Here is a 21,110-nt window from a genome sequence, read left to right as displayed (position 1 = left end):
GGGGGCTAAATTTTTGCAGCTGGCCGGAGCGTTACCTCAGGGAGGTGGGCCACAGGGAAGTGGCTGAGGCCGCCTGTCAGCATGTGGATATCCCACTGAAGATGGATCCACTCACCATTGATGCGCGTCCCGGCATGGAGCCGCCGCGGATGTGGGTTTCAGCGCTGTTCTGTGCAGCGTGGACGATGCAGGGATAAGCCTCAATCCATCATCCGTTTGTTAGGGAGGTGGAGAGGACCCGTCCGCCTCCTTGTGCCATCCGCTTTCACAGTGGTGGGACAGTGGGGGCTGCTCGGACGCCATAGAGAGGGGCCTCTGTACATCCACGGAGTTCAGCCCCCGGGTGGACAGGGCCAGTTGTCCGGCATTAGGCCTGGCTCCAGGAGAGGATACATGGAGGCGACGCTGGTCTGGGGAGATCGGGACCATGAAAGGAACCGTCGCTCCTGAAGTGAGCTCAGGCATGGCTTAACACGTCGCAGGAAAGGGTACGGGGAGGAATACTCGCCGTGCTCGCCTGTTGATGGTTCGGGGGAGATCGGAACCTTGAAAGGATCCGTTGCCCCCTTCACTCCGTTAATTAAAAAATAAAAATTTACAGAAAAGTTAACAGTTAAATAAAAACGTTAGGGTCTGAAACAGACCCATGTGCAAGAACTGGTTAGCTGGGATCCAGCAGGAGGGTGTATACGGCAGAGGAGGAGATCACTTTTTTTGTATCACTTAGTGTCAGCCTCCTAGTGGCAGCAGCATACACCCACAGTCTGTGTCCCCCAATGAGGCGAAGGAGAAAAACAATTGTGACAGTTGATTTTTACACTTGAGAAAGGCGCCAGTCCAACATGAAAATGCATTGTGGAATGAAAACCTCTTTTTATATTATTGGATCAAGAATCTTAATTTCAGTTATCGCAGCCCCAAACCGTGAATTGTCTTTTATTCCAACATTACCACATGTGACAGCACAGGAACAGAGCAAAATTTTAAATGCAAGAAATTGTGAAGATTCTTTATTTTTTTACAAGCTTTGCAATGATTTTGAGCATGGAAAACCCTGAAGATTTGCATGCTAATTAAAGACTGCAGATATTCCAGTTTTCTGAATGCTAAACTCTGTATAACCCCACTAGCACCACTGATTGGCAGCTTTCTGCCTACGCACTGTGAACACAGAATGTTGTCACTTAGTGGAGGAAATGGAGTTATGCAGAGTTCATGAATATGAATAGAGCACAAGGGGCCCGCACTGCCAAAATTAAGTGCTCAGAAAGAAAATAGTATAAATCGCATATGAAAAAACCTTCACAACAAAATGGAGGAAAAATGATTTTCAGATTTTGTTTTTAATAGACTGACCAATGGGAAACAAATTATATGCCAATGTTTCGGTCAAAGATATCTGTCTTAGTGCTCGTCGGTGTCCAACTAGTGGAAATAGTGTGCAGAACCATGGCAGTACAAAATATGAAAATCACTTTTCATCCATTTTGGCCCAAGCTAATGAGTTTGGTGGGGGACTAGTGATAGAATCACTGTTCTAACAGCAGGATATTATCAAAACTGCAGCAAGAAGCCCAATAAGTGACATCGCTGGAATAAGTGTCTCTGACTTTACATTACACTGCTCTCAGATAAGGTGGCCGAAACTTGGAGTCTGATTCCCTTTTGTAGACAGGCTGTTCACTTTTTACCAAATATATTAATTTCTGGTATTTATAATAAGAAGGGTATTTCCATTTCCTTCCATACTCCATTTATGTTACACAAGAATTATTAGCCAAGGCTGTTCTTCTACTCACCTCCTGGAGTTCTATCCACAATGTGTGAGGTTTAGCAGCTGTGCCATAATGCACCTCCACTCCCGGAAGTGTGTTGCTATCCAGTGGACGCATGGTGCGCATACTCTGTACGTCTTGTAGATTAATTGTCAAACTTGGTTTCTGTGTACATAATATACATTACATACGTTACTAATTTACATTGGACAAGTAAAGGATATGAGCAGTAAGGGAATGAAGAACATATACAGGTGTAATCCAGTTGTGGCAGAAGCAATACAGAGGTTAGGATCTCAGCATGATGTGCTATTAGCGAGTCCAACGTAGAGAGGTTAGGAGTAGTGAATGATGATTGAGTGTGCTCGTTACCCAAGATTTCCAAGCATGCCCGAGTGTTCTCCGAGTATCTTGGGAGTGCTTGTAGATTATGTTTGTGTCGCCGCAGCTGCATGATCTGAAGCTGTTAGACAACCTGAACACATGCAGGGATTGCCTGTTTGTTAGGGAATCCCCACATGTGTTCAGGCTGTTTAACAGCTGCAAATCATGCATCTGCAGCGACACAAACATAATCTACGAGCACTCCCAAGATACTCGGAGAACACCCAAGCATGCTCGGAAATCTCGAGTAATGACCTCACTCGCTCATCACTAATTAGGAGCTCTGCATGCTGTGCTATTACTGAGGCCAATGTATAGAGATTAGGAGCTCTGCATGCTATGCTATTACTGAGACCAACATACAGAGGTTAGGAGCTCTGTAGGCTATGTAATTACAGAGGCTGACATACAGAAGTTAGGAGCTCTGCATGGTGTGCTATTACTGAGTCCAACATATGGAATTTAGAAGGTCTACATGCTTTGCTATTACTAAGCCCAATGTATGGAGGTTAGGAGCTCTGCATGTTATGCTATTACTGAGGCCAACTTAGAGAGGTTAGGAACTCTCCATGCTGTGCTATTGCTGAGCCCAATGTATAGAGGTTAGGAGCTCTGCATGTAGGCTCCGGAGCTTTGCCTGCTTCTTTCCCGGCAGATGATGGCTGCGTTATTTAGCCATCATCTGCCTCTAACAGCTGTGAGCGGACAATCGATGCCCACGTGGTGCACCATTCTAAGCGCCCATCGCCCTTCCACCGTGACATGATCACAGAGTGACGATGGGCTACCATGAGAGCTGAGGTTCTACTGAAGATCAGACCATGATTTTGTCGGCTGATCAACTGTTGAAGTCCCCTAAAAGAACTAGCAAATATACTCCAGGAAGTGTCTTGCTATCCAGTGGACGCATGGTGCGCATACTCTGTATGTCTTGTAGATTAATTGTCAAACTTGGTTTCTGTGTACATAATATACATTACATACATTACTAATTTACATTGGACAAGTAAAGGATATGAGCAGTAAGGGAATGAAGAGCATATACAGGTGTAATCCAGTTGTGGCAGAAGCAATACAGAGGTTAGGATCTTAGCATGATGTGCTATTAGTGAGTCCAAAGTAGAGAGGTTAGGAGTAGTGATGATTGAGTGTGCTCGTTACTCAAGATTTCCAAGCATGCCCGAGTGTTCTCCGAGTGTCTTGGGAGTGCTCGTAGATTATATTTGTGTCGCCGCAGCTGCATGATTTGCAGCTGTTAGACAACCTGAACACAAGCAGGGATTGCCTGTTTGTTAGGGAATCCCCACATGTGTTCAGGCTGTCTAACAGCCACAAATCATGCATCTTGTTGTGAATTCTGTTGTCGAACTCCCTCCTGTGGTCGTGAATGGTACTTCGGTGAGTTCTGTCTATGGGCTCCCTCTGGTGGCTATGAGTGAAGCTGCTGCTTCTGAGGTTCCTTACACAGGTGACGTGGTTTGTCCTTTGGTTGGCTGCTCTATTTAACTCCTCTCAGATCGTTACTCCATGCCAGCTGTCAATGTTTTTGCATTCGTTCAGTTCGCTCCTGGATCTCTCTGGTGACCTGCGTTCTCCTGCAGAAGCTAAGTTTCTTATTGTCTTATTTTGTTCTCTGTTTTCTTGTCCAGCTGGTTTTCATGATTTTGTCTTGCTAGCTGGAAGCTCTGGGATGCAGAGTGGCCCCTCTCCGCACCGTGAGTCGGTGCGGAGGTCTTTTTTGCACACTCTGCGTGGTCTTTTGTAGGTTTTTGTGCTGATCGCAAAGTTACCTTTCCTATCCTCTGTCTATTTAGTTAGTCTGGCCTCCCTTAGCTGAAACCTGTTTCATTTCTGCGTTTGTGACTTTCATCTTTACTCACAGTCAATATATGTGGGGGGCTTCATTTACCTTTGGGGAATTTCTCTGAGGCAAGGTAGGCTTTATTTTCTATCTCTAGGGCTAGATAGTTCTTAGGCTGTGATGAGGCGCCTAGGTCTGGTCAGGAGCGCTCCACGGCTATTTCTAGTGTGTGTGATAGGATTAGGGCTTGCGGTCAGCAGAGCTCCCACATCCCAGAGCTCGTCCTGTATGAGGTTTAATTATCAGGTCATTCCGGGTGCTCCTAACCACCAGGTCATAACAGTACAGCTGGCCCAAAGTATTAATGAATCTCAATAGAGGGATAAGAGAACTTCTGAGACCATTTTTTTTTCTTTGCACTGTGTTTTGTCTTTCTTTTCCCCTAGACCTTTGGGTGGTTCAGGACACAGGTGTAGCTATGGACATTCAAGCTCTGTCCTCTTGTGTGGATCATCTCACTGCAAGGGTACAAAACATTCAAGATTTTGTGGTTCAGAATCCTATGTTAGAGCCTAGAATTCCTATTCCTGACTTATTTTCTGGGGATAGATCTAGGTTCTTGAATTTCAAAAATAATTGTAAACTGTTTCTAGCTTTGAAACCCTGCTCCTCTGGTGACCCCGTTCAGGTAAAAATCATTATTTCTTTGTTACGTGGTGACCCTCAAGACTGGGCATTTTCCCTTGCGCCAGGAGATCCTGCATTGCGTGATGTTGATGCGTTTTTTCTGGCGCTTGGATTGCTTTATGATGAACCAAATTCAGTGGATCAGGCAGAGAAAATCTTGCTGGCTTTGTGTCAGGGTCAGGATGAAGCGGAGGTGTACTGTCAGAAGTTTAGAAAGTGGTCTGTGCTTACTCAGTGGAATGAATGTGCCCTGGCGGCAATTTTCAGAAAGGGTCTTTCTGAAGCCCTTAAGGATGTCATGGTGGGATTTCCCACGCCTGCTGGTCTGAATGAGTCTATGTCTTTGGCCATTCAGATCAATTGGCGTATGCGTGAGCGCAAAGCTGTGCACCATATGGCGGTATTCTCTGAGCATAGGCCTGAGCCTATGCAGTGTGATAGGACTTTGACCAGAGCTGAACGGCAAGAACACAGACGTCGGAATGGGCTGTGTTATTACTGTGGTGAATCCACTCATGCTATCTCCGATTGTCCTAAGCGCACTAAGCGGTTCGCTAGGTCTGCCACCATTGGTACGGTACAGTCTAAATTTCTTTTGTCCGTTACTCTGATTTGCTCTCTGTTGTCCTATTCTGTAATGGCATTTGTGGATTCAGGCACTGCCCTGAATTTGATGGACTTGGAGTTTGCCAGGCGCTGTGGTTTTTTTCTTGGAGCCCTTGCAGTATCCTATTCCATTGAGAGGAATTGATGCTACGCCTTTAGCCAAGAATAAGCCTCAGTACTGGACTCAATTGACCATGTGCATGGCTCCTGCACATCAGGAGGATATTCGCTTTCTGGTGTTGCATAATCTGCATGATGTGGTCGTTTTGGGGTTGCCATGGCTACAGGTCCATAATCCAGTGTTGGATTGGAAATCTATGTCTGTGTCCAGCTGGGGTTGTCAGGGGGTACATGGTGATGTTCCACTGCTGTCAATTTCGCCATCCACTCCTTCTGAAGTCCCTGAGTTTTTATCAGATTACCGGGATGTATTTGAAGAGCCCAAATCTGGTGCCCTACCTCCTCATAGAGATTGCGACTGTGCTATTAATTTGATTCCTGGTAGTAAGTTTCCTAAGGGCCGTCTGTTTAATTTATCTGTGCCAGAACACGCCGCTATGCGGAGTTATATAAAGGATTTCTTGGAGAAGGGTCATATTCGTCCGTCGTCGTCACCATTGGGAGCAGGGTTCTTTTTTGTGGCCAAGAACGATGGTTCTTTGAGACCTTGTATTGATTACCGCCTTCTTAATAAGATCACAGTCAAATTTCAGTATCCTTTGCCGCTGCTGTCTGATTTATTTGCTCGGATTAAGGGGGCTAGTTGGTTCACCAAGATAGATCTTCGTGGTGCGTATAATCTTGTGCGAATTAAACAGGGTGATGAATGGAAAACGGCATTTAATACGCCCGAGGGCCATTTTGAGTACCTGGTTATGCCATTCGGGCTTTCTAATGCTCCATCTGTGTTTCAGTCCTTTATGCATGACATCTTCCGAGAGTACCTGGATAGATTCATGATTGTATATTTGGATGACATTTTGGTCTTTTCGGATGATTGGGAGTCTCATGTGAAGCAGGTCAGAATGGTGTTCCAGGTCCTTCGTGCGAATTCCTTGTTTGTGAAGGGGTCAAAGTGTCTCTTTGGAGTTCAGAAGGTTTCATTTTTGGGTTTCATTTTTTCCCCTTCTACTATCGAGATGGACCCTGTTAAAGTTCAGGCCATTTACGATTGGACTCAGCCGACATCTGTGAAGAGCTTACAGAAGTTCCTGGGCTTTGCTAATTTTTATCGTCGCTTCATCGCTAATTTTTCCAGTATTGCTAAACCGTTGACTGATTTGACCAAGAAAGGTGCTGATGTGGTCAATTGGTCCTCTGCGGCTGTAGAGGCTTTTCAGGAGTGGAAGCGTCGTTTTGCTTCTGCCCCTATGTTGTGCCAGCCAGATGTTTCGCTCCCTTTTCAGGTTGAGGTTGATGCTTCTGAAATTGGAGCAGGGGCTGTTTTGTCGCAAAGAAGTTCTGATGGCTCGGTGATGAAACCCTGTGCCTTCTTTTCTAGAAAATTCTCGCCTGCTGAGCGCAATTATGATGTGGGCAATCGGGAGTTGTTGACCATGAAGTGGGCATTCGAGGAGTGGCGACATTGGCTTGAAGGAGCTAAACATCGTGTGGTGGTCTTGACGGATCACAAGAATTTGACTTATCTCGAGTCTGCCAAACGGTTGAATCCTAGACAGGCTCGATGGTCGCTCTTTTTCTCCTGTTTTGATTTTGTGGTTTCATACCTTCCGGGATCTAAGAATGTGAAGGCTGATGCCCTGTCAAGGAGTTTTGTGCCTGACTCTCCGGGTGTTCCGGAGCCGGCGGGTATTCTTAAAGAAGGGGTAATTTTGTCTGCCATTTCCCCTGATTTGCGGCGTGTGCTGCAAAGGTTTCAGGCCGATAGACCTGACCGTTGTCCTACGGAGAAACTGTTTGTCCCTGATAGATGGACTAGTAGAGTTATCTCTGAGATTCATTGTTCAGTGTTGGCTGGTCATCCTGGAATCTTTGGTACCAGAGATTTGGTGGCTAGATCCTTTTGGTGGCCTTCTTTGTCACGGGATGTGCGTTCTTTTGTGCAGTCCTGTGGGACTTGTGCTCGGGCTAAACCCTGCTGTTCTCGTGCCAGTGGGTTGCTTTTGCCCTTGCCGATCCCGAAGAGGCCCTGGACGCATATTTCCATGGATTTTATTTCTGATCTCCCTGTTTCTCAAAAGATGTCGGTCATTTGGGTGGTTTGTGATCGCTTCTCTAAGATGGTCCATTTGGTACCCTTGTCTAAATTGCCTTCCTCCTCTGATTTGGTGCCATTGTTTTTCCAGCATGTGGTTCGTTTGCATGGCATTCCAGAGAACATCGTCTCGGACAGAGGTTCCCAGTTTGTTTCGAGGTTTTGGCGGTCCTTTTGCGCTAAGATGGGCATTGATTTGTCTTTTTCTTCGGCTTTCCATCCTCAGACTAATGGCCAAACCGAACGAACTAATCAGACTTTGGAGACATATCTGAGATGCTTTGTTTCTGCTGATCAGGATGATTGGGTGACCTTCTTGCCTTTGGCTGAGTTCGCCCTTAATAATCGGGCCAGCTCGGCTACTTTAGTTTCTCCTTTTTTCTGTAATTCTGGTTTCCATCCTCGTTTCTCTTCAGGGCAGGTTGAGCCTTCGGACTGTCCTGGTGTGGATGCGGTGGTGGACAGGTTGCAGCAGATTTGGACTCATGTGGTGGACTGTTGTGAATTCTGTGGCAGAGCTCCCTCCTGTGGTCACAAGTGGTACTTCGGCTGATTCTCTCTGTGAGCTTCCGTTGGTGGAGGAAAGTGGTACTGCGGCTTCTGAGTTTCCTTCCTCAGGTGATGTGGTGAAGTCGTTAGGTGCTGCTCTATTTAACTCCACCTAGTGCTTTGATCCTGGCCTCCAGTCAATGTTCTAGTATTGGACCTGTTTCCTCCTGGATCGTTCCTGTGGCCTGCTGCTCTGCATAGCTAAGTTTCGCTTTGCTATTTTGTTTGCTGTTTTTTTTCTGTCCAGCTTGTCAATTTGTTTTTTCCTGCTTGCTGGAAGCTTTGGGACGCAGAGGGTGTACCTCCGTGCCGTTAGTTCGGTACGGAGGGTCTTTTTGCCCCCTTTGCATGGTTTTTGTAGGGTTTTGTGTTGACCGCAAAGTTACCTTTCCTATCCTCGCTCTGTTCAGAAAGTCGGGCCTCACTTTGCTAAATCTATTTCATCTCTACGTTTGTCTTTTCATCTTAACTCACAGTCATTATATGTGGGGGCTGCCTTTTCCTTTGGGGTATTTCTCTGAGGCAAGGTAGGCTTATTTTCTATCTTCAGGCTAGCTAGTTTCTCAGGCTGTGCCGAGTTGCATAGGGAGCGTTAGGTGCAATCTACGGCTGCCTCTAGTGTGGTTGGAGACGATTAGGGATTGCGGTCAGCAGAGTTCCCACATCTCAGAGCTCGTTCATTGTTTTTGGGTTATTGTCAGGTCACTCTGTGTTCTGACATCTATGTCCATTGTGGTACTGAATTACCTTATCATAACAGTGGACAATTTGACATTGTCCCAGGAGAAGGCTCAACGTTTCGCTAACCGCCGGCGTTGTGTTGGTCCCCGACTTTGTGTTGGGGATTTGGTTTGGTTGTCATCTCGTCACGTTCCTATGAAGGTTTCCCCTCCTAAGTTTAAGCCTCGTTTCATTGGGCCATACAAGATTTCTGAAGTTCTTAATCCTGTGTCATTTCGTTTGGACCTTCCAGCTTCTTTTGCCATCCATTATTTTTTTTCCTAGGTCGTTGTTGAGGAGATACGTGGCGCCCATGGTTCCCTCCGTTGATCCTCCTGCCCCGGTGTTGGTCGAGGGGGAGTTGGAATATGTGGTGGAGAAGATTTTGGATTCTCGTGTTTCGAGACGGAAACTCCAGTACCTGGTCAAGTGGAAGGGTTATGGTCAGGAAGATAATTCCTGGGTTTTTGCCTCTGATGTTCATGCTGCCGATCTGGTTCGTGTCTTTCATTTGGCTCATCCTGATCGGCCTGGGGGCTCTGGTGAGGGTTCGGTGACCCCTCCTCAATGGGGGGGTACTGTTGTGAATTCTGTTGTCGAACTCCCTCCTGTGGTCGTGAATGGTACTTCGGTGAGTTCTGTCTATGGGCTCCCTCTGGTGGCTATGAGTGAAGCTGCTGCTTCTGAGGTTCCTTACACAGGTGACGTGGTTTGTCCTTTGGTTGGCTGCTCTATTTAACTCCTCTCAGATCGTTACTCCATGCCAGCTGTCAATGTTTTTGCATTCGTTCAGTTCGCTCCTGGATCTCTCTGGTGACCTGCGTTCTCCTGCAGAAGCTAGGTTCCTTATTGTCTTATTTTGTTCTCTGTTTTCTTGTCCAGCTGGTTTTCATGATTTTGTCTTGCTAGCTGGAAGCTCTGGGATGCAGAGTGGCCCCTCTCCGCACCGTGAGTCGGTGCGGAGGTCTTTTTTGCACACTCTGCGTGGTCTTTTGTAGGTTTTTGTGCTGATCGCAAAGTTACCTTTCCTATCCTCTGTCTATTTAGTTAGTCTGGCCTCCCTTAGCTGAAACCTGTTTCATTTCTGCGTTTGTGACTTTCATCTTTACTCACAGTCAATATATGTGGGGGGCTTCCTTTACCTTTGGGGAATTTCTCTGAGGCAAGGTAGGCTTTATTTTCTATCTCTAGGGCTAGATAGTTCTTAGGCTGTGACGAGGCGCCTAGGTCTGGTCAGGAGCGCTCCACGGCTATTTCTAGTGCGTGTGATAGGATTAGGGCTTGCGGTCAGCAGAGCTCCCACATCCCAGAGCTCGTCCTGTATGAGGTTTAATTATCAGGTCATTCCGGGTGCTCCTAACCACCAGGTCATAACAGCATCTGCAGCAACCCAAGCATAATCTACGAGCATGCCAAAGATACTCTGAGAACACCCGAGCATGCTCGGAAATCTCGAGTAATGACCTCACTCGCTCATCACTAATTAGGAGCTCTGCATGCTGTGCTATTACTGAGGCCAGTGTATAGAGATTAGGAGCTCTGCATGCTATGCTATTACTGAGACCAACATACAGAGGATAGGAGCTCTGTAGGCTATGCAATTACAGAGGCCAATGTAGAGAGGTTAGGAGCTCTGCATGCCATGCAATTACAGAGGCCAAGATACAGAGGTTAGGAGCTCTGCATGCTGTGCTATTACTGAGTCCAACATATATAGGTTAGGAGCTCTGCATGCTGTGCTATTACTGACTCCAAGGTGTAGAGGTTAGGAGCTCTGCATGCTATGTTATTACTGAGACCAAAGTAAAGAGGTTAGGAGCTCTGCATGCTATGTTATTACTGAGTCCAACGTAAAGAGGTTATGAGCTCTGCATGCTATGCTATTACTGAGGCAAACGTAGAGAGGTTAGGAGCTCTGCATGCCATGCAATTACAGAGGCCAAGATACAGAGGTTAGGAGCTCTGCATGCTGTGCTATTACTGAGTCCAACATATATAGGTTAGGAGCTCTGCATGCTGTGCTATTACTGACTCCAAGGTGTAGAGGTTAGGAGCTCTGCATGCTATGTTATTACTGTGACAAAAATAAAGAGGTTAGGAGCTCTGCATGCTATGTTATTACTGAGTCCAACGTAAAGAGGTTATGAGCTCTGCATGCTATGCTATTACTGAGGCAAACGTAGAGAGGTTAGGAGCTCTGCATGCTATGCAATTACAGAGGCCAATGTACAGAGGTTAGGAGCTCTGCATGCTGTGCTATTACTGTGTCCAACGTATGGAAGTTAGAAGGTCTGCATGCTTTGCTATTACTAAGCCCAATGTATGGAGGTTAGGAGCTCTGCATGTTATGCTATTACGGAGGCCAACGTACAGAGGTTAGGAACTCTGCATGCTGTGCTATTGCTGAGCCCAATGTATAGAGGTTAGGAGCTCCGCATGTAGGCTCCGGAGCTGAGCCTGCTTCTTTCCCGGCAGATGATGGCTGCGTTATTTAGCCATCATCTGCCTCTAACAGCTGAGAGCGGAGCAATCGATGCCCACGTGGTGCACCATTCTAAGCGCCCATCCCCCTTCCACCGTGACATGATCACAGAGTGACGATGGGCTACCATGAGAGCTGAGGTTCTACTGAAGATCAGACCATGATTTTGTCGGCTGATCAACTGTTCAAGTCCCCTAAATGGACTAGCAAATATAGAGAAAATTTAAATATATATACAGAGCAAAGTACTGCACTGCGCAGGCGCCGGGAAATGTCAGAGAGGCACACTGCAGTACTTTGCTCTGCCCTCAATAGTGCAGACAAAGTACGCCTGTGCTGGAGCCACAGCCTGAAAATGAGAAGAGGACGTTATCGGAAGAAGATAGGAGGCCCCGCTCCGGACTGCGATGCCCATCGGACCAGAACAGAACCGGAACCGCCCCTGGGTGAGTATAATCTAACCTCTCTTTCTCATCTATCAGGATACATCGGGGGCTTATCTACAGCATTACAGAATGCTGTAGATAAGCCCCTGATGCCGGTGGGCTTAGCTTACCTTCGATTTTGGGGGTGACAGGTTCCCTTTAAATATGAGTGTTTGAGCAAAGGGTCTGAATACTTATGACCATGTGTGTTAGGGGTCGAGTTCCCGCTTCTGCACAGGGGGAATCTCGGGCCATCTCTGCTGCCGCAGTGGAGTCTGCTCAGCAGAAACGTTGGTCCCAGCATCTCGCTCAGTCTGACTCTATGCAAAGGGTTACTGCTGCCTTTCCAGCTTCTGCCATTGTAGCCAGTACTGGGCAGTGGTGAGCAGACGTTTTTGGGACTAAGTCCTACTTTTCCCCTTCTGAGCATGTCCAGGGTAAGATCTCTCATTGGAGATCAAGGGTCACATGCTCAGATACTGCAGCAAATCCCATTGGTCCTCTAGGAAGGTCCTGAAGGTGCTCAACTTCTGTGGCAGTCTCCCATTGGTCCTTCTGGGAAGGTCCTGTACTTGCTGCAGCTATAAAAGGTTTGCATGACCGCATGGCCATGTACTAGTGTACATTTGAAAACTTGTGTGTGTTGATGAGTGTAAGTCGTTCTTTAAACATCCCCTCCCTTGTGTATGACTGCTCGCAAAAGGTGGATGTCTGCTGTCTAGCGCCCGACTAAGTTATCAACATTAAAACATATGATACAGCATCTATTGCTGTGACCGCCAGTCCGGCGCTGTGCGCTAATAGAGCGCTTCTCTAACCCAAGTCTGGGTGGTTGGTGGCGTCTGCCAGTGCGGCACTGATCGCACTCTTGTGCTTTAATTTACTATTATTTGTTGTAGTCTGACACCCAGTAGCGGTGTCGAGCGTAAGTGGTCTAGACGAACTCTATTCCCGAGTCTTGTCACTGCAGGCTGATATTAATGGCCTAGGAAGGGGCCTTAGATACTGGCCCTCCCTAGGCTAAAAACATCAGCTCTCAGCCACCCCAGAAAAAGCACCTATGTGACATCAGCGAGAATACCGTGGGAAAATTTCCAACGGCGCTCGTATTGATGTCAGAAAGGTGAAATGAGTTCATTGGTTGTGAACTTGAAGGACTTGTCTGATGGCACTGAGAGCAAGAGAACTGATGGCTCGTGGTGCCATCAGATAGGTAATAGCAGTTCACAGAGAGACACTGAGCACATGGTGGGGCCAGTATCCATGTAGTATTAATATCAGGCTCTACGTGGGGCATTCCATCTACACTGGCAGTGCCGCCAAGCTCTCTGTTTGGTTGCTGCACTATAGATATGACATCACACACACCGGAAGAAGAGGCAGAGACTGACTGGTGGACCCAGGGATGTTGATTACAACACTTTTTCTTTTTTTTTTATATCAAACTGCCACATGGATGAAGATTAACTGAAGGGGACAACCCATTCATTCACTTACATAGTGTATATTAGACGCATAGCATGCACGTACCTGGCTGTTATTTTGTAGTATGATCAGGTGTTGATGGTTGACAGCCACATAGCAAGGGGTGAGAATGCTGGGCTCACTGATTCTTTTTACAAGGAAGACACTGTGATCAAAGAGTGGAAGTGCAGATACCGTTTCTAGAGAGATGAGATTATATAATTTAGTTAATTAGCATGTACTTGCAGAAGTTTGGATTGTTATAAATTTTACTGCTGCAAATATGTAGGGTATGTTCACACGTATTGTATTTGCAGTGGATCTACGTAGAGAAAATGGGCAGTTCCCAATGTCAATTTCTCTGCAGGCTTCACATAGAAAATACTCGCCTCTTCTACCACTCCTAGCATTATTACTATACGAGGTATGGTGCATCTGGACTCCAGGAATATAATTTATTCCAACGGAAAATATGTAACCTCTAATTTACTGTACCAATCACAAGGTGAAATGTCAAGATGCACTGTGATTGGCAAAAGAACACTGATTGGAGCTAGGAAGTCAGCTTGAGTATCATAGTTTGTTTTTTTATATTTTTCTACTTCAGAGTTGTTGTTTTTTATTCTAAATTGCAGATTAGACTGCAGAACCATAAGTAGTGTTGAGCATTCCGATACCGCAAGTATCGGGTATCGGCCGATATTTGCGGTATCGGAATTCCGATACCGAATTCCGATACTTCCCGCGTATCGGATACCGGAATCGGAAGTTCCCAGAATTCAAACTGCACGCAGCAGCCAATGAGGAATGATTGGAAGTGTGGGCACATCCTGTTTAGCATGGTGGGCATGTAAGTACTGGCAAGGCTGTGATTGGCTGCTGAAATGATGTCACTCTGCACTATAAAAAAACGCTGCCGCCATTTTGCGCTCACTCTGCTGTGATTTCAGTTAGGGACAGGACGCTGTGTTCTAACTGAGGGCCAGTTGAGCTAGCTAATTGCTTTATTTTTCTTTCCAAAGGCTAATTTAGCAAAACGCTGTGTGTTCTTCACTGTTCACCTTGCTCTTGCCTTGCAGCGCTGTTTTAACAGCGTTCTGCAAGGTCTCTGTGTGTGTGTGTGCAGCTCACTCTGTAGTCTGTGTGCAGCCATATACCCGGTTGTATTCAGCTCAGGGGGGGTTCACACTGCCTCACACAGTTGTCCTTTTTTGCTCATAGTGCAGCCTGCTGCACATTTTTTCTCAAATTTCCTATTAGTGTTTTTCCACCCGTCTCCAGCTAAATTGTGGAAAAACACTACATAGGATAACCTAGAGGGGGGTTTTTGGGTCTTGCAGCGCCGTTTACGGCTGTCTGCACGGTCTCCGTGTGAGCCCAGCTCGCCCTGTAGTCTGTGTGCAGCCATAGCCGGTTGGATTCAGCTCAGGGTTCGTTACTGGCTCATACCTTGAGAAAAATTTTCCTTTCTTTCAAATAGTGCAGCCTGTTTAAAAAATTTTTTAAAAATTCCCTATTAGTGTTTTTCCACCCGTCTCCAGCTAAATTGTGGAAAAACACTACATAGGATAACCTAGAGGGGGGTTTTTGGGCCTTGCAGCGCCGTTTACGGCTGTCTGCACGGTCTCCGTGTGAGCCCAGCTCGCCCTGTAGTCTGTGTGCAGCCATAGCCAGTTGGATTCAGCTCAGGGTTCGTTACTGGCTCATACCTTGAGAAAAATTTTCCTTTTTTTCAAATAGTGCAGCCTGTTTAAAAATTTAAAAAAAAATTCCCTATTAGTGTTTTTCCACCAGTCTCCAGCTAAATAGTGGAAAAACACTACATAGGATAACCTAGAGGGGGTTTATTGGGCCTTGCAGCGCCGTTTACGGCTGTCTGCACGGTCTCTGTGTGAGCGCAGCTCGCCCTGTAGTCTGTGTGCAGCTCTAGCCGGTTGGATTCAGCTCAGGGTGCGTTACTGCCTCATACCTTGAAAAACAATTTCCTTTTTTTTCAAATAGTGCAGCCTGTTTAAAATTTAAACAAAAAAATTCCTATTAGTGTCTTTCCACCCGTCTCCAGCTAAATAGTGGAAAAATACTACATAGGATAACCTAGAGGAGGGTTTTTTGGCCTTGCAGCGCCGTTTACGGCTGTCTGCACGGTCTCCGTGTGATTTAAACTAGCTCTGTAGCCCGATCTGCACAAAAAAAAAAGTAAAGTTCACCAAACACAACTTAACACTTGTGTAGGCCACATTTGAAAAATAATAAAGTTTAGTCCACACTTTACAACATTAGTGTTTCTTACACCTGTTAGGAGGAGCATTACAGGAGTAAGCACACTAAGGCCTTAGTACTTTTCTGCTTATCTTTATCTGTCAACCAAGATGAAGAGGGCAGGGAGTAAGGCACGTGGGCGTGGGCGCGGAGCAGGGAGAGGAGCAGGGAGAGGACGTGGTGATTCTGTGCCTGCTGCGGGCGCCGGTGACTCGTCGTCACTCAGTTTCAGCAGGGAACAGTCCTTCATGCGCAGCTTTGTCGGAGAGCGCCGTGCACCGCTGCTGCGTGAAGACCAAATTGAAGCCGTTGTCGGGTGGATGGCAGCTAACGCCTCGGCATCGACTTCAGTTAGTGCCACATCCTCTCAGGCACAGAGCACTGGAGAGCAGCCATCTGTCTCTTCACCACCTGCCAAATTGGCCAGGCAGTCAGAGAGCCCAGGACAGGAGCCGTCTCTACTTCTGTTCTCTGAATCTCTTGGCTTGGAAACAGGGGGCCAGCCAAGCAGCATTGGAGAAATGGAAGAAGAGGCAGTGTGCAGTGATGCCCAACAGCTTTTTCTCTCTGACTCTGAAGAGGCAGGTGGGCCAGTGCCTCCGGTGACCACAGCGCAGTACGCATCTGATGATGAAACTCAGGTGCCGCTTTCTGATGCGTACTGTGCTGCCGAGACTACCCAGGAGGAGCAGTTGGTGGCAGAGGGTAGTGGAGATGATGAGGTCCTTGACCCATCGTGGCGTGAGGAACAGGAAGGTGGTGGGAGCAGCTCTGAGGAAGAGCTTCCCCTTACGGGCCAAAGAGGGAGAGGGAGGGGGAAGACTGCGGAGCCTGTAGCCTCCACTTTGGCACCCGTTAGGAGCCTGTCTCTTTCCAAAGCCAAAAAGGGTGCTCCCAAGACTTGCAGTGCCTGGTCCTTTTTTGACACAGTTGCAGATGACATTTGTTTTGTCAAATGCAAGCTGTGTCATCAGAAAGTAAAAAGAGGTAAAAGTGTCAGCAACCTCAATACCACAAATATGTGGAAACATGTGCGGACCAGGCACGCGGTGGAGTTACAGAAACACAGTGAAGACGTAGGCCAACCAACAGCGGCAGCTACCACCTCTTCATCTCGTGTTGCCTCTTCCTCCACTGTTGTCCAGAGACCTAGTGTAATTCCACCCACAGCACCACCTTCCCAGTCATCCTCACACTCCCAGTCTACTCTACAGCCATCGGTAGTACAGGCATGGGAGAAAAGGCGGGCATTCTCGGCCAACCACCCCCGAGCACAGGCTCTGAATGCAGGCATTGCCAAACTGTTGTCCCTGGAAATGCTCTCGTTCAGGCTGGTGGAGACTGACAGCTTCCGTGACTTGATGGCATTGGCAGTCCCACAGTACAAGGTGCCCAGCCGCTTTTACTTCAGCAGGCAGGCTGTCCCTGCCCTGCACAGGCATGTTGAGGCAAACATAAAACATGCGCTACTGAACGCCGTCAGTAGCAAGGTCCACCTCACCACCGATGCGTGGACCAGTCAGCATGGACAGGGGCGATATGTTTCCCTCACTGCCCATTGGGTTAATGTTGATGAGCCAGGTACAGATCGTGCGAGTGGCGCAGGACGTGTCCTGCCCACTCCAAGGATTGCAGGAATCCAGTCTGTACGCATCGACTCCTCCTCTTACACCAGTTCCTCAGATTCCTCTCTGCAGGATCCGTCACAGTCCACCTCCACATGGACCCGTGAACGTTTACCTATGACCGACATGAGCACAGCCGTGGCCAAACGTCAGCAGGCCGTCTTGAAACTAGTTTCATTGGGGCATCGAAGCCACACAGCGCAGGAGCTCTGGAATGCCATCAAGCAGGAGAGCGATGTGTGGTTACTGCCAGCGAATCTCCAGCCAGGCATGGTAGTGTGTGACAATGGCCGAAATCTGGTGGCAGCCTTGGCCCTTGGCAACCTCACTCACATCCCATGTCTGGCACATGTGCTCAATTTGGTTGTGCAGAGGTTTCTGAGGGACTATCCGGATCTTGATGCCCTGCTGCACAAGGTCCGCCTAGAGTGTGCTCACTTGCGGCGTTCCAGCTTGGCCAGATCCCGCATTGCTGCTCTGCAGCGCTGATTCCGCCTTCCGGAACACCGCATCATATGTGACCTACCTACCAGGTGGAATTCCACGTTACATATGTTGGAGCGGTTGTGTGAGCAGCAGCAAGCAGTTATGGAGTACCAGCTGCATCAGGCGCAAAGAAGTCGCAGTCAGCGCCGATCAGACTTCACAACCACAGAGTGGGCCACTATGAAGGACGTCTGCCAGGTTTTGCGTCCTTTTGATTATTCCACGCGGATGGCAAGTGCAGATGATGCACTAGTCAGCATGACTGTCCCCCTTATCTGCCTGCTTCAGCAAACTTTGCAAGGGTTAAGGGATGATGTTGTGGAAGAGGTGGAGGATGAGGAGTCACCTTTTCCATCAGCTTCTGGAGAGTCAGCGCCACGTGGTTCCTCACAAAGGGGTACGCAGGGGCCAATTTGTGAGGAGGATGAGGAGGAGTCAATGGAGGAGGAAGAGCTCCGTCCAGAGGAGGGAGCGACACAATTGTCCAGTGGTCAGTGTGTACAGCGAGGGTGGGGTGATGACGAGCGGGCAGAGATCATGTCTCAAGCAGGGGACAGCGTTTCTGGGCCAGTTGGCACTCTGCAGCACATGGTGGATTTCATGCTGCAGTGCCTGAGAAACGACCGCCGCATCGACCACATTCTCAACATGCCTGATTATTGGGTGTTCACCCTCCTCGATCCTCGCTACTGGGACAACGTCCAAAACCTCATCCCTGCGTTGACCCGGGAGCGTAAATGCGGGAGTACCACGACACACTGGTGAATTCCATCATCTTCTCCTGTCCAACTGAGAGGAGTGCTGCTAGTGCTTTACAAAGCAGCTCAGTGCGTCGAGGCAGTGGGGGAGGCTCTGCCCAAAGAGGGAGCAGAAGCAGTGCCTCTGCCCAAGGCAAGCCCAGTATGGCACAACTCTGGCACACTTTTGTGTGCCCGCCCCAAATGTCTACACCATCACCGGCGGCTCCAGTCAGCAGGAGGCAACGGTTCCGTCAGATGGTGACAGACTACATGGCTTGCCCTCTTACTGTACTCCCAGACGGCTCTTCCCCGTTCAAGTTTTGGGTCTCTAAGCTGGATACATGGCCAGAGCTAAGCCAGTATGCATTGGAGGTTGCCCTGCGGCTAGTGTCTTATCGGAACGTGTCTTTAGTGCCGCAGGTGGTGTACTAACAGACCGTCGCATGCGACTATCCTCCGATAACGTTGACCGGCTTACTTTCCTGAAAATGAACCAGGCCTGGATCTCGCAGGAATTTGCCACTCCTCTGCCTGATTAAGTAATTGGGTGTCATCCAGGTCTCCTGCTGTGTTCATCTTTCTACCACCTGAACTGCTATTCCTGGGCTCCAACACCGCCAGTTGTGGCTCAGAAGTGCAGGCTGCACAGTAAAAACATACGACCCAGTGTTATTGGGTTTCAGTAACGTCAGCTGATCCCCAGCTGTGTAGCCGGCAATGTGTCCTGCGATCGCCACGCTGGCACAACAACCTAAATGTAAGGGAACCTGTCCCCCCCCCCCCCCGTCGTTTGTTACTGAAAGAGCCATCTTGTGCAGCAGTAATGCTGCACAAGTAAAAGGTAGCTCTTTTTTTTTAGCTCCTTGCACACACAGAACTTAACACTTATAAAATGTGTTCACTGATACCGTTATACTGTCCCGGAGCTGGGACTTTCCTTCGCAATGTGACGCAGCACAGTCGTCATTCCTACCCCCTTGGTGCCATGCGCTGCCTCCTCAGCGTTGTTTTAAGCTGTCACGGAGCCTGCGCTGTTCTGTTATCCCTTGGGCATGCCCTATTTGCGCTGCCTGTCTTCTGACATAATTTGGTGTCAGGCTGGCTGCGCCTGTGCGGCCGCGCTGCCCGAGATCCCGCCTCGCTGTGTCTTCTGATTGAGTCACACTGCGGGCCTGGGATCCATGGGCATGCGCAGTGCATATCTTCCCCTCGGGCTCTCGCTCATTTCCCTCTGCCTTCTTTAGACTGTGCGCCGTCAGCTGATCCCTAATAGCATGCCACGGCCGTGACACCGCACAGTCTGAAGAAGAGGGAAGGAGGGGAGTGAGAGTCGAGGATATGCACTGTGCATGTCCATGGTTCCAAGGCCCGCAGTGGGATTACGTTGGACGAGACTGCGAGGTGGGATCTGGAGCAGCGTGGACGCACAGGCAGTGACAGCCTGACACCAAATTATGTCAGAAGACAGGCAGCGCTAATTGGGCATGGCCAAGGGATAACAGAACAGCGCAGGCTCCGTGACAGCTTAAAACAACGCTGAGGAGGCAGCGCACGGCACCAAGGGGATAGGAATGTCAGCTGTGCTGTGTCCCATTACGAAGGAACTTCGCACCTCCGGGACGGTTTAACGGTATAAGGGGACACATTTTTAGTGTTTACTTCGGTGTTTGCAAGGAGCATAATTAAAAGAACCACCTTTTCCTTTTGCATCGTTAGTGCTGCACAAGATGGCTCTTTCAGCTACAAACGTCTTGGGGGGGGGTTAAAGGTTCCCTTTCAACTTGCTACAATCAGGCTTCGGCCTACACTCTGTTCCTCTGCTCCTCCTGCTGTCCCTGGGCTCTAACACCGCCAGTTGGTGCCTGGAAGTGCTGTGTGCACAGTCAACAGTCGATCCTCTGTTATTGGGGTTCAGTAACGTCAGCTGATCCCCAGCTGTGTGTGCGGCAATACCTCCAATCTGCTCCTCCTGCTGTCCCTGGGCTCTAACACCGCCAGTTGGTGCCTGGAAGTGCTGTCTGCACAGTCAACAGTCGCTCCTCTGTTATTGGGGTTCAGTAACGTCAGCTGATCCCCAGCTGTGTGTGCGGCAATACCTCCAATCTGCTCCTCCTGCTGTCCCTGGGCTCTAACACCGCCAGTTGGTGCCTGGAAGTGCTGTGTGCACAGTCAACAGTCGCTCCTCTGTTATTGGGGTTCAGTAACGTCAGCTGATCCCCAGCTGTGTATCCGGCAACGTGTCATGCGACCGCCACGCTGGCACAATTAAAATGTAAGGGGACCTGTCCCCCCCCCCCCTAGGCGTTTGTTACTGAAAGAGCCACCATGTGCAGCACTAATACTGCACAAGGGAAAGGTCGCTCTTGAAATTATGCTCCTTGCAAACGCTGAACTACACACTCATGTAATGTGTCCCCTCACACCGTCCAACCGTCCCGGAGGTGGGACTTTCCTTTGTAATGTGACGCAGCACAGCCGTCATTGCTACCCCCTTGGCACCGTGCGCTGCCTCCTTAGCGTTGTTTGATTCCGTCATGGACCCTGCGCTGTTATGTTATCCCTTGGCCATGCACAGTTTGCGCTGCCCGTCCTCTGACATCATTTGTTGTCGTCCTGGCTGCGCCTGTGCGTCCACGCTGCCCGAAATCACACTTCGCAGTGTCGTCTAATGTGATCCCACAGTGGGCCTGGTATCCATGGCCATGCGCAGTGCATCTACTAGCCTCTCACTCCCCTTCTTCACGCTTCTTCAGACTAGGCGGCGTCAGCTGATCCCTAATAGCATGCCACGGCTGTGACGCCGCACAGTCTGAAGAAGCAGGAAGGAGGTGAGTGAGAGGCGATGATATGCACTGCGCATGCCCATGGATCCCTGGCCCGCAGTGGGACTAC

At 48.6% G+C, this 21,110-nt stretch overlaps 1 protein-coding gene across 3 annotated transcripts in view; it reads right to left on the bottom strand.

Annotated features, from left to right (window-relative positions):
- The window catches only part of MYO15B (myosin XVB), a 175,756-nt gene that overhangs the window by 3,940 nt on the left and 150,706 nt on the right, over positions 1–21,110 (bottom strand). For 2 of the 3 annotated variants that reach the window (XM_069752027.1, XM_069752028.1), the window contains exons 41-42: positions 13,175–13,308; positions 1,800–1,940 (exon numbers count right to left, since the gene is read on the bottom strand). In XM_069752027.1, the coding sequence (XP_069608128.1) occupies positions 1,800–1,940; positions 13,175–13,308 (275 nt within the window). Of the gene's footprint in view, positions 1–1,799; positions 1,941–2,982; positions 3,118–13,174; positions 13,309–21,110 lie in introns of those variants that run through there. The other variant, XM_069752029.1, reaches the window with a different exon arrangement.

Source organism: Ranitomeya imitator, chromosome 2 (genome assembly GCF_032444005.1).
Source record: "Ranitomeya imitator isolate aRanImi1 chromosome 2, aRanImi1.pri, whole genome shotgun sequence".
Taxonomy (NCBI): domain Eukaryota; kingdom Metazoa; phylum Chordata; class Amphibia; order Anura; family Dendrobatidae; genus Ranitomeya; species Ranitomeya imitator.
This window is presented reverse-complemented; position numbering and strand designations above follow the sequence as displayed.